General features: G+C 35.7%; 1 protein-coding gene across 22 annotated transcripts in view; it reads right to left on the bottom strand.

The window, feature by feature from the left end:
* The window catches only part of DST (dystonin), a 293579-nt gene that overhangs the window by 119605 nt on the left and 157063 nt on the right, over nucleotides 1-16911 (bottom strand). For 15 of the 22 annotated variants that reach the window (XM_052694767.1, XM_052694838.1, XM_052694728.1 and 12 more), the window contains 14 exons: nucleotides 16605-16700; nucleotides 16021-16146; nucleotides 15487-15639; nucleotides 15080-15234; nucleotides 14708-14834; nucleotides 13452-13635; nucleotides 12379-12536; nucleotides 12091-12269; nucleotides 11751-11889; nucleotides 10814-11007; nucleotides 8431-8593; nucleotides 7845-7928; nucleotides 7649-7756; nucleotides 6748-6846 (listed from right to left, as the gene is read on the bottom strand). In XM_052694767.1, coding sequence (XP_052550727.1) covers nucleotides 6748-6846; nucleotides 7649-7756; nucleotides 7845-7928; nucleotides 8431-8593; nucleotides 10814-11007; nucleotides 11751-11889; nucleotides 12091-12269; nucleotides 12379-12536; nucleotides 13452-13635; nucleotides 14708-14834; nucleotides 15080-15234; nucleotides 15487-15639; nucleotides 16021-16146; nucleotides 16605-16700 — 1965 coding nt within the window. Of the gene's footprint in view, nucleotides 1-37; nucleotides 2807-4252; nucleotides 5198-6747; nucleotides 6847-7648; nucleotides 7757-7844; nucleotides 7929-8430; nucleotides 8594-10813; nucleotides 11008-11750; nucleotides 11890-12090; nucleotides 12270-12378; nucleotides 12537-13451; nucleotides 13636-14707; nucleotides 14835-15079; nucleotides 15235-15486; nucleotides 15640-16020; nucleotides 16147-16604; nucleotides 16701-16911 lie in introns of all 22 variants that reach the window. The other 7 variants (XM_052694700.1, XM_052694678.1, XM_052694690.1 and 4 more) reach the window with 2 other exon arrangements.

Here is a 16911-nt window from a genome sequence, read left to right on the forward strand (position 1 = left end):
ACTAGGAAGGCAAACCCTCACAAAATTTATTGTATACCTCCAAGGGATGCACTTTTACTAATCCTAATTCAAGTTTCATGTCTTCTCCAGGCCTACTTGTTTGTCTGGAACTGTGTAGGTTCCTGTTTCTCAATTTGTCTCTTTCAGATATTCCAGTGATTTCACTTGATTTATCAAAGGTTATCTGGAACTGAGTACTTGTTTGAGAAACAAACTCTGTATAGGATTGTGATCTTGCATCTTCTAGTGATTGATTTATTCTTGACATCTGGAACTGCACCTCCCTTGGTATTGTATCATCAGCACTCACATACAGTGTATTTTCTTCTATTTGATCAGATTTAAAACTTGTTCTCTCTTGTTTCTGCCTTAACAAAGGTGAACAAGGTCTTACATGTGAAGGATGCTGTTCAGATTCCCTAGATGAGCTGTCATTCAGGTAATTCAATTCATTTCCTCTTCTCTCACAGCTCATTTTAAATCCACAATCTTTGATTTTATTGTCCTGTTGAAGTTCATTCTGAAACAAAAGAAACCTATGTTCACTTTCCTTGACCTGCAGGTCCATCTTCTGTTTCACATCCTCAACCAGGTGCTTCTGCACTTCCAACTCTTCCTCAAGTTTCCTGCACTTCTGATGATAGTCCATTTCAGCATGCTTTCCTTGTTGTAGTTGTTCTTGACATTTTTTAAGCCTTTCTTGCAGATCTTCAATCTGTCTCTTGTACAGCATGATGCTTTCCTCAGCCAAATGTTTTTCCTGTTGAAGAGCAACACACTCTAATTTTATGCCAGAAATGTCCTTTTCTGTGATGCTATGAGATTCCAGTAATTTTTCTACTTTTTTCCTAAATTCCTCTGCCGAGTGCTTAAATTTGATTGACTCTTCCTGAAACAGAATCATTTTCTTGCGTGCCATTTGTTCATCCAAAGTCTTCTGATGCAGTTCATCCTGTAATTTTTTTAGTTTACTACTTAGCTCTTGTATATGAACTTCTTGCAGCTGTATTTTCTGCTCATTCACTCTCTTTTCTGTGGTTAGAGCACACACTTGGGCATTTAGATTTTTAATCTCTAGGTCAGTGGTTAGGGCAGAAGCATTTTGTTTATCAGATTTCTGTTTATATTCACTAACTAAGTCTTTTGTTTTACCTAGATCATCTTCTAGGCTTTTGATCTTACATATGAATTCTTGCTCCATTATGGTTTGTTTGTGCAGTTGTTCATTTGTTGTACGCAGTTGCTCTTTGAAACCATCTGCTAGGGTTTTTAATGCATCATTTTTCCTCTGAATACTTTGTTTTTCCAAAGTCATCTTCTCTGACTCGGATTGAATTTGCTTCATCCGTAGTTTTGTTTCAGTATTCCATTTATTAAGATCCTCTATCTTTCGTTTCAATGTTTCCGACATCTGATTGCTCTTGGTTAATTCATTCTTTAGCATCTGAATTTCCTGCAGGTTTTCTTCTTCTCTTCTTGTTTTATGAAGCAATTGCTCCTGAATTTTCTTATACTGGTCTTGAAGATAATTTGCTTCTCCTTTGCATGACTGCATTCTGTGTTCAGCTTCCAGTGTCTCTTTTTGAAGAGAACTGATTTGTGAATTTAAATGTTTGATAGTGATTTCAGTTTTTGCTTGTGATCTACTTAATTCCTCTACTTCTCTTTTTAGCTGTATCTTTTCCTGCTGAACAGATTTCAGTTCCTCCTGATAGTTCATCTTAATTTGCTTAAGATCTATAGCTTCTTGCATTACCTCTTCAGCTTTACTTGTGGTTCTATGTAGTTGCTTGTCAAGTTCTTTCAGCTGTTGCAGATAGCTTTGCTCAACTTGGTCTTTTTCCTCCAATTTGATTTTTAGGCATTTAAGTTCACTATTGGCTTCATCTAATTTTTCTTTTAATAAACGAGACTTTTCTTCTGTTGATGATTTCTGAAGCTCGATTTCATTTAGTTCATATTTGAGGTCTTTTATGGTTTTATCAGCTTTTTTGTTAGCAAGGATTAGCTCATCCACCTTATGCTTAAGCTCTTCTACTTTTTTTGCTTCTTGTTTCTTCTGGAAACTTGTAATTTCAGAATCAATCCTACACTGGCTGCCTTGCCCAGCTGTGTAAGTTGGCAGGGAAGTTTCTCTAGTCACAGTGTACCTGCCTCCAACAACTTTCCTTTTGGTTTCAGTCTTCTCTTTTTCTTGCAGGTTTATTTCTGATAGATACCCTTTAAACTCAAGATCTTCCTCCATTTGCTTTATCAGTTTCATAAGTTTCTCCTCTCCTTCTGTTTTTTGCTTCAGCTCCTGCATGAGGGTTTTTTTTTGCTGCTCTAAATCATGAAGATTAGTATCTTTTCTTCTTAAATGTTCTTCAAGATTTCTTCTGGTAAAGGTGCTTTCTTCTATTTGATTTCGAAAAGCTCGAAGATTTTCTTCCAATATATTTCTTTGTGCCTCTGCCTGAAAAATGAGCTGCCTTACACACTCCAATTCCTGCTTTGCATCTGCTTTCTCTTTCTCAACGTTCTCTAGATCCATACGACACTGTTTTGCTTCTTGCTCAGCCTTGGTCTTTTGAAGACAGATCTCTTCCATATCCTTTTGCTGCTTCTTCCGTTCATTTTCTGCAGCTTCCCTCAGTTTGGGGAGCTCCTGCTCCACTTGGATTTTTTGTTTCTTCACATTCTCCAGCATCTCCTCAAGTGCTTTTACCTTTCCCATGAGTTTTCTGTTCTCATCAGTTGTGCTATTTTTCTGTGCCATTAGATCTGAATATGCCTCACGCACTGATGCCTCCTTATTCCTTAAAATCTGTAGAAAAATAAATTAAGTTATAACGCAGCTTCTGTAATACAGCATATGGAACATTAGGCTCTTTGAAAAGCAGAATGGATAATACTTACTCTTATATACATGGTACGTCCAGAAGGTAGCAGTTCCCACCACCATCACCTTCTCTTGATACAGTAATGTTCAGGAAGTTACCATTAGCCAAATATGAAACCCTTCTTAAAGACATCCACATAACGAAGAAGTCCTAAAGCCACTCACTTCAATCTGATGCCTCTTAGCAGTTAGCAGAAACAAACAGCTTGCATACATTTTTTTTCTCCAAATAGGTAAACAGTGAGATAAACACCATGTGCAAGAATTTCCAAGGAGAAACTACCGCTTTTGGATCAGTTCAGTGTGAGATGGAAGAAGCTTCTTAGACTCGCAAGCAAAAAAAACAAGAGAAATGTGGAAATTGCCTCCAAGGAAAGAAACAGCATTTAGAGACAGAATTGAGATGCATCATGACCAGAAAGGGAACTATTCTCCAATAAATCTATGTCCTGTAGTGTGCTCCATACACCTTCACTGTCTCTGCCAGGAGACCAGGAGCACAGCTGCTCTGCAGTACAGACACAGTTAGAACATAAACATAGTAATTAAGAAAATCCTAATGAAAATCAGAGAGATAGTAGACTTCACATGCTGGCAGGTGAAGGCAAGCTCTAATAAGCAGATGTACATTCACCAGTAGGAATACAGTTGAAACCATACAAATCTCACCTTCATTAGCACTATCATGGTATTAGGTACCAAGCACGAGCTAACATGAGGTAAGAACATAACCTAATTCCTATGATCACACAAACATGGCTTGAAAGGGAATTACAGCAATATCTTCAAATAAACAAAACATTATCTTTCCTCAAATCTACCAGATTACCTGATTTTATTTTATTTTTTTACATGACATATGTATTTCCTAAAAGGCTAATGCAAAGGCAGCTTCTTCAGTTTCACTCTATATTTCCCCTGATCTATCACATAGACAATTTTGAACAGATCCCAGCCAACACAACACATTGATTTTTTTACCCAATCTCTTTACATGCTCTCACAGGCATAAAATCTAATGTATTATGCTTGAAACAGACAAAAGTATATGGACACAAACTAAATTCTGTTAGGTTCCATTACTTCTAATTAAGATTAAGGCTGAGCATTAGCTGGGTGGAGAAAAGGATTAAATAGTAATACCGAATGAACATATAAATAAATTCATGAAAACTGAAACAAAAATCATCTTAAATCCACAAAAATTATTATATCATTAGAATACTGATTATTTAAATTATGTTCAATCAACTTTAACTCATTTGATCTGGACATATTTGAGATTCAACTGATGATTTAGATTGGTTTAGAATCATTCTTAATTTAATTTTGCCTATTTATGCCATTTGCATCACATGAAAATTCTGGTACCTTAATTATAGTTGGGCTCCATTTATCTTCATTACCACTGTCTTTTTTCTTTGGCTTCTCTCTTTTTTCAAGGGAGATTTTGCTTACTGTTTTTTCATAGAATGTTTTTTGGACTTCAGTGTTTTTTCCAGGTATGTCTGTGCTTTGACCTTTATCTTTACTTTCCATTTCTGCAACTAGCCATAAATCTTTGTATTTCTCATCCTGTGCTAACTCATTCTCTCCACTCAGTTCCTTCCTTTTTATATTTATGATGTCCAAGCCATACATCTTACCCTGTGATATTTTCTTCTCACTAACTGTCTCTTCCCAGCACAAAAGTTTTTTACCTAATCTATGTTCTGGAAAATAATTCCCTCCTCCAGAAATCATTTCTGATGGTGTATTTAATTCCTGTGCATTTCCCAACAATTCTGTATCTAAATTTGGATCACTCTGTGCTTTTCTTGATCTTTTTCTTTCTTTGCTTTCACGTACTTCATCCAGTTCAGATAACTCATTTGTTTCTCCCTCTATTTTCAGTCTCTCTCCACTAACAATCTGCTGATCAGGATTATTGTTTCCTCTCACATAGGTCTCAGCTGAAAGAAAACAGTCTTTTCTATCATCTTCCTTACTTTGATCACTAAACACCATTACATTGTCTTGCTCTGTACATAGCTTATATTCTCTGTTGCCATTAATGCTACTTTCTTGATCACTAACACTTAAAAACTGTTTTAAAGTTCTACCAGTTTTGTTTTTATCAGTTCTGTCTAATTTTCTTCTCTGAATTTCCTGTGTATTTTCTGTGTGTTTAGGTTTCCTGGGAGAGTTATCTTTTTGCATATATTCCACATCCACTGTGCTTTCATTAGGCGTACTTTCCACTTCGTTACATCCCAAACATTCAAAGACTTCAGCTGACTTCACAGGTTGCTGGAGTTCACTCTCGTCTGGTAAGTTCTGAGCATGACAGCACGTGAATTAAACAGAGATTGCAAGTGATCTTATTTTTCTCTATTCTGAGCTATCTTAATGCCATTACTGAGAGTTAGAAAGAAAGACTGTCATGGAAGAAGATCTTGAGACAATCACAGATTTCAGAGGTTTGATCCCAGGAAGAGAATATCATTATTTTTCCTCTGAAAAGGATTTTTCATGTTCTAATTTGCTACCCTGATCATAAAGAAAAACTCAGCAAATCACTGTGAGACTGGGAATCTGTTTAGGTTATCTTCAAAGAAATAATCGGAAATTTAGAAGAACTTGGGGTAGGACAGGATTTGGGTGGAGAACGTTTGATTTTGGAAAAAAGTTCTGGGGTTTCAGAGCAGACTGAAACTCAAAGGAGTTCAAAAGACTCTATTAGCTCTTGACAAGCATTCACACGAATCTTGGTCCTTGTTTCAGTTCTTGTTCTTCAACTTTTTATCCATGATACGGTTAGTGTTATTTGTTAGGATAAATTGTCAGTTATAAAGGCTATCTATCAGAACAGGTTATCTATTTTCATTTGCATTCTCTATAACTTTTTGATGGACAAAGATGCATGCTCTTAGTGTTAACAGTTTGTTCAGAGGCATTCAAAAGCTAGAAATGGCAGGAAGAAAAAGCCAGGAGAAGAACTGCGTTTTTCTTTAAGAAAGAAAACTATGCTTTTTTCTGTAAAAAAAAATTGACATTTGTACTCTAGGACTATATTGAATATAGACACAACTAATTGTAGGACTACTTAGAACATGGGCATTATTATAGAGATATGCAGTGCATAAATTATACTAAAACACTATAATCCTTAAGAAACTTAATGCATTTCAAAAAAAAAAAAAAAAAGAATTTAAATGTTTTTGATTTTTGTTCTCAATTATTTGCAATGGTGTTTCTGCAGCAAGCATGCATTTTGAGCAATTTGTCTGTTAATTTCAGTAACTTACTGCTGTTAATAAGATTAAACACTAAACAGAAATCAAATGCAGTTTGACCTAAAAGTATCAAGACTGTAGAGAGGTAGAAGTAGGAATATCTAAACATGCCCAACAAACTTAAATTATTCAAGTAAACACTTCATTTCCCTGTTAAAAACTCTAATGTGTTGCAAGTGGACCAGAACACGCATTATGGAAAGTAAGACCTACTCAGGATATCAAACAGCATATGCACATTGATTTTTTCCTTGGCTTAATGACTGCATTTATCCTAAATATTGAGCCCTCAAGTACTGCAGTATTGAAATGTTCTGCACGTAACTGCATCTCTAGCACAGTTTATCGTCATAGAGTCTTTTTTCACTGGAATAACAAGTAAAACATATGGACGGTGTGGTTTTGCTCATCTGAATTAAAATTTAGTTAGTTGCCATTTAACACTCGTACATTCCTGCATAAGGCACAGCATTTAAGGAATTCCAGTAATTTGTATCTACTACTACCATTGTGAATAAGTCCAGCAGACATATTGCTCTTCATTTGCCTAGCTGCTCTTTTTGCTTGGTTGGTTTTTAGGGGATGACTTACCTCTTCCTCTTCCAGTCTTTTCAGAGAGTCACCTGCAAACTTGATGTACTGTGTCATCAAAGTCACTAAGGCAGTATAACGAGTTCGTAAATCCATGAACTGCAGAGAAGCAAATGGGGAAGACAAGAAGAGAGAGGAAAACACACTGAATGCCACATAAAAGACATCTCCTAGAACTGACCTTCAAAGAGTTAATAATAACTCCCCTCGAACCTATCTTGATTTTGGTTTGAAAGTCATGGATTTTTATTCCAAAACCCTGATTTCCATTCCAAGATCTTTGTTTCCATTGCACAGTTGAAAGCAATCAACAGGGTACACTCATACAAATAAATTACAGGGATCTACAAGGAGAACCATAAGCAGAAAAAAAATAGATGATAACGTTTTGACTTAATAGTAATTCTTTTTCTCTGTAAGAACACATTAAAAGAGGAGACAAGTAGTGCCATTCACTATTTCTCTCTAACACCTGGGAGACAGATTCACATTTCTCATATAAGGCTGAGGGATGGAATTGCCTCAGTTGAAACCCAGAATCAGTACATTTTATTATAGCAAGGACTAAAGCTTCCCCTGTTTACTGTGATCAAGACTCAGTCCAAAGGTAATTACTATTAACAGGTTTTCCAGAAGCTCATTTCTCAGATGATTTTTTAAATAATTTGCAGACTTGTATTCAACAGTAGCACTAAAATTATCTAAATTCTGCATAATGCTCAATAGAATATTTATCACAGCATTTAGCTACAGACAAAAAGATCTTGATTGAGTTACTCTATTCACTCATTAATGAATTATAAAGAATATAATTCTATTTACTCAATTTTAAGGAAAAAAACTTTCCAAAGAAGAAATATTTTCAAGAAGAAAATATTCCTGTCAGAAGAAACCAATTTACCTCTTGAATAATGAAGTCTGATGAGCTTTGCATTCTTCGTCGTTTCACTGGAGATTTTTGTTGGGAATCAACCATAGCTCTGTAAGTCATAGTCTGCAACTCATAGTCCTATAAAAACATAAAATACACAAAATGGTCAGCATTCCACACGATAATGACAGAAAATGAGGATTCTAATTATATCAGTATTTATTACCTTCACAGCAGCTGAGTACTGTTCTGCATATTTCTGGCATTCATCTATTTTGCTTTGTTTCATTTCAATCTCAGAAATCAGCATCTGTAAAACATGAATCCACATCCTCATCTTAAAAAGTGATGCTTATGATTGCTGTTATTATTATTGCTACTTTATCTGACATCAATAAATCATGTAATATGTACATTTCAAGTGGATAAAAGTAATTACACGCTTAAGCCCATGTCTCGGCCTTGTTTGGTATAGAGTACAAAAGTGAAGGAAATCCTGTCAAGCTTAATACCTTGTGAGCAAACTTCAAAATAAAGGAGGATATACCACTTCATTTGCTATTTTTGTGAACATCAGAGAACCAAAATTAGTCTGACTATAGAACGGTAACAATTAGTGAGTGGTATATTAATAATGTTAGCTGCACTGCGAACAGGAGAACATGGAAGCTGGTAATTTGGAATGTAGACAATAAACTCTGAGGGATTTATAAGCTTATTACATCAAGAAAAAACTGATACCATTGGGTTCAACTGATACTTGAGTTCAGTCATTGCAGCAGTGCACTCCTACAGTGAGATGGCTTCCATACCTTATGTTGGTTCAGCTGTTTAGCCAATGCTTTGCTATTTTCAGGACGGATTTCTTGAATCTTCCGCTGAGTATCTTCCACTTGCTGAATCCAAGTGTCCAATGAATTGTAAGTATCTTTGTAGTACTTCAGAGATTTATTAATACCTTCTAAGTCACGTAACCTGATTTTATTTTACAAAAATGCCAGAGTGAAAATGAATGTGAAAGACAAGAAGTACAACAGTAAACCAAAAATAGCTTTAAAGGCTGTAGCTCTGCTCTGCTTATAACATACTTAGCTCTGCTATAAGCATCCTAAAATAACACTAACTGAACAGTGCATTAACTTCTCAAATGTTAGGAAAAGCTTGATGAATGTTTTCATTTGCCTTAAGTGACACCCAAGAGAAATCCCACTCCAGAAAAAAACCGGCACATATCTTTCATTAGCGACCTAAATTGCTTGAAATGCTGTGAGCACAGGAATCCCTAAGCATGCTGTCAGATAGATGGCTTTGCAACCGTAATTAATGCTAAGTGAGAGTATCTGAATCAAAATGACAAAAAGCTGTGGTGGAGCTCAGCAGCAGTTCACTATACTCTGCCTCCCACAAAACAACAGCAGTTACTTTAAAACTAAGGACTTTAGACATCCTCAGGCACTAAAGCACACAGTCTTCTTGGCTAAGTCCCTTTATAGATTACATTTTTCATCTGACAAAAACTACTCTGTATTTCTTGAAATCGGCTTCCATTCTAATGAGAATTACTGACACTCTACATTCATGGTTCTTCAAATTTTGCATAAATAGGACTAATCCAAAATTCTGCATATTTATGGATAAACATGCTTCAAAACTTTTTATAGGATGATTTTAAGTACTTCAAATTGCAGTAACGTTGTTCTCAAGATGCCAAAAATAGAGTAAGAAAAGAGCAAGCAAAGGCTACAACATTGCTCAGGCTTCACATTCAGCTTTATGCTAATAATTATGAAAGTAAGGAAGGATCAGCCAAGATTTGTATATAATTTCCATGTAATGATCATCAGTGTCAAGCTGTTAGCAAGCAGAAGAGTGAGCATTTGCAGAAAGCAGTTTGTTTACCACTAGATGCTGCAACAACCACAATCTGTCCTATTTACATCAGAAGTTTCTAAGTATTAACTTATTCAGCATATACTATTCAGAACACAGCCCTGCAAGGACAGCATTTGTTTTATGATTGCCTTATGAGGAAATACGGAAACTTTAGTATCTTGTGAAGCTAATGTTTTATCATTTCAATTCTGTCATAGTGTCAGATGATGAAAAATCTGAGTTGATATAAAGCCAGCCATTCTCCTCCAATCATCTTTAAATCAGTCAGTTTTTCCCCCATCTGTCTTTGAATTTCTAGCAATGCTAAACAGAGCCAACTAAGTTAGCTAACTCAAGTGAATAATCTCAGTATTATACCTGAGTAGACATTCACCCCTTAGTAAAGGAGAACAAAAGTGTGAAAGGTTATTGCGTGAAGTTTTAAGTAAACAGCGCTGTATTTGATGCTCCCACTCGGGTTATTTATAACGACAAATTAAAGTAGATTTTAATGGAAATAAATTCAGGCTGTGTATTAAAGCCTTCTTTAACTTCTTGATACCACAAAGGAGACAAAAATGTAGAGATTGAAGGGAAAAGTGATTCTAGAAATGTCATGTATGGACACCTCCTTCAGAATTACTAAAATGTGTGTCCTGCAGTATCTAAATTTGTGAAGGTTGTGCATTTGAGCACTATTCTCCAATATCATCATGGTAATAATAATGAAGTTAATTTAGAGCAGCATTGCATTTGTATATGGAGACTGCATGAAATCAATTGCACACCAAAAGAAAAATATGTGCACGCTGCCAAAAATTTTTAATTTGGTAGTTTGACAAAATCATCACAGAAGACAATGGAAGCTAACGGCTTCCAGACTTAGCACTTGAGTCATTAAAAGTAAATAAACATCAACCCAATCATAACTGATGAATCAGCTCATGACTTTTGCCTGTCAGAATTAATTACATGGACAGCATTTTGATAGGAGAGCAAGCCATTTCTGTAGGCTTTTTTTTGGAAAGAAAACATACCACTTTCTCTCTACTGCATCTCAGTAAATTGTAAGAAACTAAATAAAGTTTCAATATTCTATTAGTCTTTTTGTGCTAAATAGGCAGAAGTATTCCCCATGGAAAAGATGGACAGTAACGTCAACAGCATAGAAAAGATAAGAATCCTTGATCTTAGCATGTTTTAGAAATACTGCTGAAAACTACGCTAACCTGTATTAACATTCATTTTTTTTACTATTTTCCATAAAAAAGCAGCAAGTGCAGCAGAAAACATTACCAGATTTTAACAGAAAGTTATACTAACCTATTTTCAATCTGAGAATGAATATTTTGCCACCTCTCAGCCAACTGATCAACTTTTTCCTTATGCCAGTCAAAGTCAAGATCACGTTCCTTGTGCATTTTAAACATCTGATCGCTGATCATCTTTGCCTTCTGCAGCTCATCCTCTAAGGCATGGAATACTTCTCTTTTCTCGTCTACTTCAGATCTCCATTGCTAGAACACAGTAAATGAGAAATTGTAAACTATTCCTAAATTACAATGCTATGAATGAGCCAACACACCTGGTTGCTCAGACACTGGAATGGGTCTGAAGCAACTAATTAGCTATGAACTGCAAAATAGATCTGAGCAACAAAAGAATCAAACACAACTAGCAAATTAACATACTTATCTGATAAATTACTGCTTTCAAAAAAATAAAAAAGGTAGATGCCAGTCACTCTAACAACAACAAAAAAAAACATTACTCATCATTATTTATCATTTGCAATATTGAAACGAGCTATATGCAACATATGAACAATTCCCACCTTCAGTCTTAGTCTTCCTCAAAGATAAATGCTAAATTTCATAGGAAACCCCAATTACCATACCACAGCAGCAGCAAGAAAGTTGTTGAGGCCACGTTCACATAATTTATTTATGTTACCTTAAGCACATATTACTTTCGCAGAGACAGAAAAAGTCTTACTGCAGCAATAATAACTGACCCTCTTGGAAGTTCAGTCACTGCAAGTCATTACCAAACTACAAGCATGCACGTACAACTGTTTAATTCCTAATGCTCTCGAGAGGTTTTTCTGAGTTATCGGTGCTAATACACTCTTCCCTCCAAATGCACAAGCCACCTTTTGATAAACTATGTATTTTTATGCATTTTATGCTTAATCAGAATAAGTGTTATGAGACGGATTATTTCCTACTGTTTGCTTTGCCCAGGAAAAGTCAACTCTTACCTTTAATGTACCCATAAGATTTTCAATGTTGGTTTTGTCAGCAGTTACTGCCTCTTCTTCACATAACTTAGTCTCGTAGAGTTTTACTAATGATTCTGCACCTTGAGTATTCTTCAGCACCAAATTCACAGTTTTTAATCTGAAAAACAGTAACAAATAATAACAACAGTCAGCATGCCTGTGTTTGTCAGTCATTTCACGTAATGGAGTACTCTTACACAATGTTAAAATCATGTTAACTCTCTTTTCCTTGATCAGATATTATTCCTACTAATATCTTTGTTTTGAAGAGAAAACTACAAACTAAAGTATGTGTGATGGGAAATGACCGACTACTTACTTATCTATGTAAATGGAAGACATGGAATAAACTTGGTTCATATTCTGAATAACAACGCTGAGTTCAGAGCGCAGGGTGGGAACTGAAGGTGAACCAGCAGCCTGACTGAAGAACTCTTCACATTTATCTGTGATGACTCCCAGGTCATCCTTCAGTCGATCCAGCTCCTTCTTCAGCTTCTGTAAAACGAAAGGTGATGGACAATGTTTTCATTCTATATCGATATAATGCATACTCAACTTCCTAGGTAACTCTTACTATTTAATACAGATTTTCTTAAAGTCTCACCTCTTGCTCTGAAATCCTAAAGACGCTTTCATGTAGATCATCTCTTTCCATTGGGGTCCGGATCTGTCGGATCAACCGTTCCTCACAGGTCTCCAGCCGGAGCCTGATATTTCTGACTTCGGAGATGTACAGATTGTAAACAGATTCTTCATGCTCCTCTGTTGGAAGAAACAAGGCAAATTTTAGCAAACAAAGTCACCTTGTCAATTTCTCCCTGTCTTCTCTCAAAAGTCTTTAAAAAGCCATCATTCTGCAGGACTTCTTATGAACAACTGAAAAGCCACCAATTTTCATCAGAATTCTAGCTATAAAACATTTTAGGTGCTTCAAAATTTTAGCTAGCATTGGATCACCTCCTCAGACTTCAGAAATTAGCATACATCATTGATCATTCTTCCCTTACACAGACAGTGCTAACACGTTCAGTGCCTGATTCTTTTAGTCACACATCAGGTGTGACACTACAAGAAATCTCAATCTCTTTCAGAGGGACAGGACAGCAAGTCGTTCCTTAAGTACAGTGAACTAATGCACCAAGCTAATGCACCAATCGGTTTTAAACCATTGCATTCCTGTAATTCACCAGATACTTGACAGTAAAACAGAACAAATATTTTAAGCTTTTTGTGCTTGTTGTATTTTAGAACAGTTAAGAGAACAGTAACTAGGGGCAGTCTGTGGAGCTAAACAAATAATTTACTTGCATTAAAAATGATCTAATTCTGTTACGAACTTAACCAAATTGTCAGTTTGTATTCAAACAACCAGAAACAGCAAGGAAAACCTTACTGAGCAGTTTACTGGAGTGAAAAAAAAAAAAAAAAAAATCTTGGGGGCACATTTTTTTGTACCACCTATGTTAACACTTCAATATTTTTATATAAATAAATAAATACAAAGTTAACAAAAATTTAGATCTTATATGCAGTGCAGTTGTACACACTGTTAAAACAATGGCTCTTTATCCATTCAAAAAAAAAAACAACAACAAAACATGATCAATACCAACAATAGTAATTCTCTAGAGCTTAAATTTATAAAGAACTGCAATCTCATACGTAAGGGCATCTTACCTCTTTCTGCAGACTTCAGAAGCTCTTGATAGTATTGCTTGCAAATATTAACTTCCCTTTCCAGTTGTGCAGTATCAGAGCTTGTAAAGATTTTGGACTCCTGGCTATCTTCCACAAAATCATCAAAGCGGGACTGCAAATTGCTCAGAACCTGCTGATGTTCACCTGGCAGCATTGTTTTTATCTGTAACAGATCATAAACCCAAGGCATGGTCAGCAATGATGCCTCACTCATGCAGTTGTCTGCAACACTTCATATCAAAAAGAATTAATAACCAATTATTAGGGCAGTAGAAGTTAAAAGATGGTGGTCCTGAAAGCTTGTTGTTCCTGGGCTGTGGTCCACTTGACAGGTATCAGATGAACATTCGGTAGATTACATGCAAAACAGAATCCTTTTCTGTATTTAAAGCCAGTGATTGGCTCTTAAGCGAATCTTACATCAGACACAGTCTCTCCATCTTTGTCACATAGCAAAAACAGGCAGCCAGCAAGTCAGAGGAATCACATTTGCTATTATTTCAGGTTCCTTTTTCCCCAGCAGCAATGGTGGGAAGAAAAGTCATTTTGGGTATTACAGATATTGCAACAGTTTGAAAACAGATATATACCAGTGCTGTATAACAAACCACTATACTATTCATGCTGTATATTCAACAGCATATAATTTGGTGATATCACATTGTTTTAGCTAGACAGGACAGTATTTTGATCTACGTATCTAACAAATTAATCCTATTTATCAATTTAGAATTTCAAATTACAGACATATATAAGGATGAAATAAATGATTAGAGAGGAATGAGTATTCAACTGCCTTCAGCTTGAAAGGCTAAATGCAACATTCGCAGTAAGAAATTGTAGCGTAATGAATTAATGGGAGGTTTCACTAGGGAAGATCACCTCCCAAATATCTGCAACATAAATGCAGAAAGGTAGACTCTTCCAAAACAAAATTCAGATTTAATCACTGTTTGATTACTTTCAACAGATCCCGTCCCTCTAATGACAATAAGAAAGTAGAGAGATTAGTACAGTAAGGCTACAGGTAATTTTCATGATACAATCTCTCTCCACCTTCCTCATGTAATGTCTGTTAAGGCTGCTCAGATCAAGGCAGAACATTTCACAGTGGTGCACTGTCAGCTATTTCCAGAAGATGAGGATAAGTGTAAATTTATCATACAATATTTCCAGAAATTGTAGCCTATATTCTGGTAAATGTCTAAAAGTCCCTTGGTAGACATAATACATACCGAGGCAACATTGCCAGCTCTAACTGCTTCAATTTCATTTGTTAGGTAATGCCAGGAAACCACACTCTTCATGTTTACATGCGACTCATGCCAAAGGGCCAAAACGTTCTGAAACTGCTGTTCAATCCTGAAGCATAAAAAAGTCCAATTTAAGGTGAGAAAGCATGTTTTATACTGGAGTAACATAGGAAAAGGGGAAGAAAAAAAAAAAAAGAAAAAAAAAAAGGCAGTTTAACCCAAGTTTCATATTGAAAAAAGATTTAAAGCAACTGTTTCCTCAGCTCTAACCCAAAGGACTGTTGTTTCTCTACATAAAGAAACAAAAATATTTGTATTAAACATATTTTAAAGCAGGTTTTACTTTGCCTTTACCTGTTGGCTGTATCTATTGCTTCCTTGTTTGGTGGAGGAACACTAAAGCATACAGATGGAACCATGGCCTCATTACCACTTGGGCTAATGACTTTCCATTTAGCACGATGGGAGTTGTTTGCTAATATACACTCATCATCCTTGTAAATAGTTATCTAGAATTAAAAGAAAAGCGTAGTAATTTAATGATCTAAGCATTACAAAATAGTTTTACAAAGCTCTTTTGTAAATGGTGCCACTAAATAAGCAACAGAATAACCAAAACAAAGCTCAACACAAGGATTTGCTCTTGTTCATTAGGGTGGAAGATATTTAGAGCCCAGTGTTCTCCAGGAAGATGGTAATTAATGAAACTTCAGCTGAATTTTCACATCTGTAATTGATTTGAGGACATTCAAGTTTCTAACCTCAATTTGTCTGTAGTCACAGATGGCTTTAATTGGGATGGTTGTTTTCAGTACACAGTCAGGGTTCCTTGGCTTCAGCTGAATTATCGCCTTTGCTCTCCCCACAAGGCCTGCTACTGTGCTCTTATACTGCAGGAGTTGCTCCTTTTCTTCCTAGAACAGTTAAGAAAAGAAAACATAGTAAGAAGTGGCCAGAATACAGTGATCCTGCTAAGCTTTTCTGACTTCTTTTACTAGGTTTCTTAAATGTATCCCATTTTACAAGAACAAAGTATCATTCTGAAGTCATTGGTTTACCACAATATCTGATACTGTAAAGATAAAGACTAAATTGTATTTAAAGCTAAGAAAAACAACCATTGGACACTGACAGATAAAATTACTTAAGTTCTAAACCATAAATCTCATTTTCTTATTCCCCGCCTTTAAAGCAATAATTTTACAGCAAAAATTTTATTTTTTTTTAATCCATCTATAATCCATACACATCTTGTTTAATTGTAGTTCACATTAACAAGATCACTGAGTTCTTACCATAGACTCCTGGACAAGGTCTTCCAGCCTATGAAGGCTGCTTGATCTGTCACAACTGTATTTTCGGTATATGGCATCTTTCAAATTCTTTAAATACTCCATGGCCTCTTTGGCATCACTGAAAAACTAGGATGTGAAAAACAGCTGGGTTATTTTCCAACAACCTAATAATTTTTATTTACTGTATATTCCACTTCTGTTCATGTGCTCCTGGAAGAACAACTTGGGATATGTTCTATGTTGGCCATCAATAACAACCCTCTACTCTACATCCATCCACAAAAGCTTTGTTGACCGTAGTTCTGTCAGACATGAGCATAGCATGGCTTCATTCTCAGATTCTCTGCTAGCAGTTATGGAACTATGAAAAAAGACTAGACAGATTTACATCTGTTGTGAAGTGATGTAGTTACAATGAAGAAGTGGTAACACTATGAAGATATGGTTCATCATCTCATGACTGTACATGCTCAATTTCCATTCTATAGCTACTGTGAGAGAACACGTAGTGTTTTCAGTAAAAATGAAACTTTTTGACTGTGGTCACAACTTAAAAGATTTCACATTTTTATTGACCTCTTTACCTCAAAATATGCAGCATTTTCTCTCAAATGTTGTTCAACACAGTGACAGAGCTGAAGAATCCAGCTCCACTGTGTCTGCATTGCAGCTCTGTAGGCCTTCAAGGGAGACAGAGAGATTTTACATAAGGAAATGAAAATTAGAACACATACACACACACACACACTCATATATATCAACAGAATTTAGAAAACATAAAGATAATATTGCAAACACAGGCATCTGTCATTACTCAAGAATAATAAGCTGCAATGAGGGAAACTTCTATTATAAGTGAGAAAAAAAACAACAAACCAGCTGTCTTTACTC

The sequence above is a fragment of the Tympanuchus pallidicinctus genome, unplaced genomic scaffold (genome assembly GCF_026119805.1).
Source record: "Tympanuchus pallidicinctus isolate F22 unplaced genomic scaffold, pur_lepc_1.0 scaffold1, whole genome shotgun sequence".
In the NCBI taxonomy this organism is placed as follows: domain Eukaryota; kingdom Metazoa; phylum Chordata; class Aves; order Galliformes; family Phasianidae; genus Tympanuchus; species Tympanuchus pallidicinctus.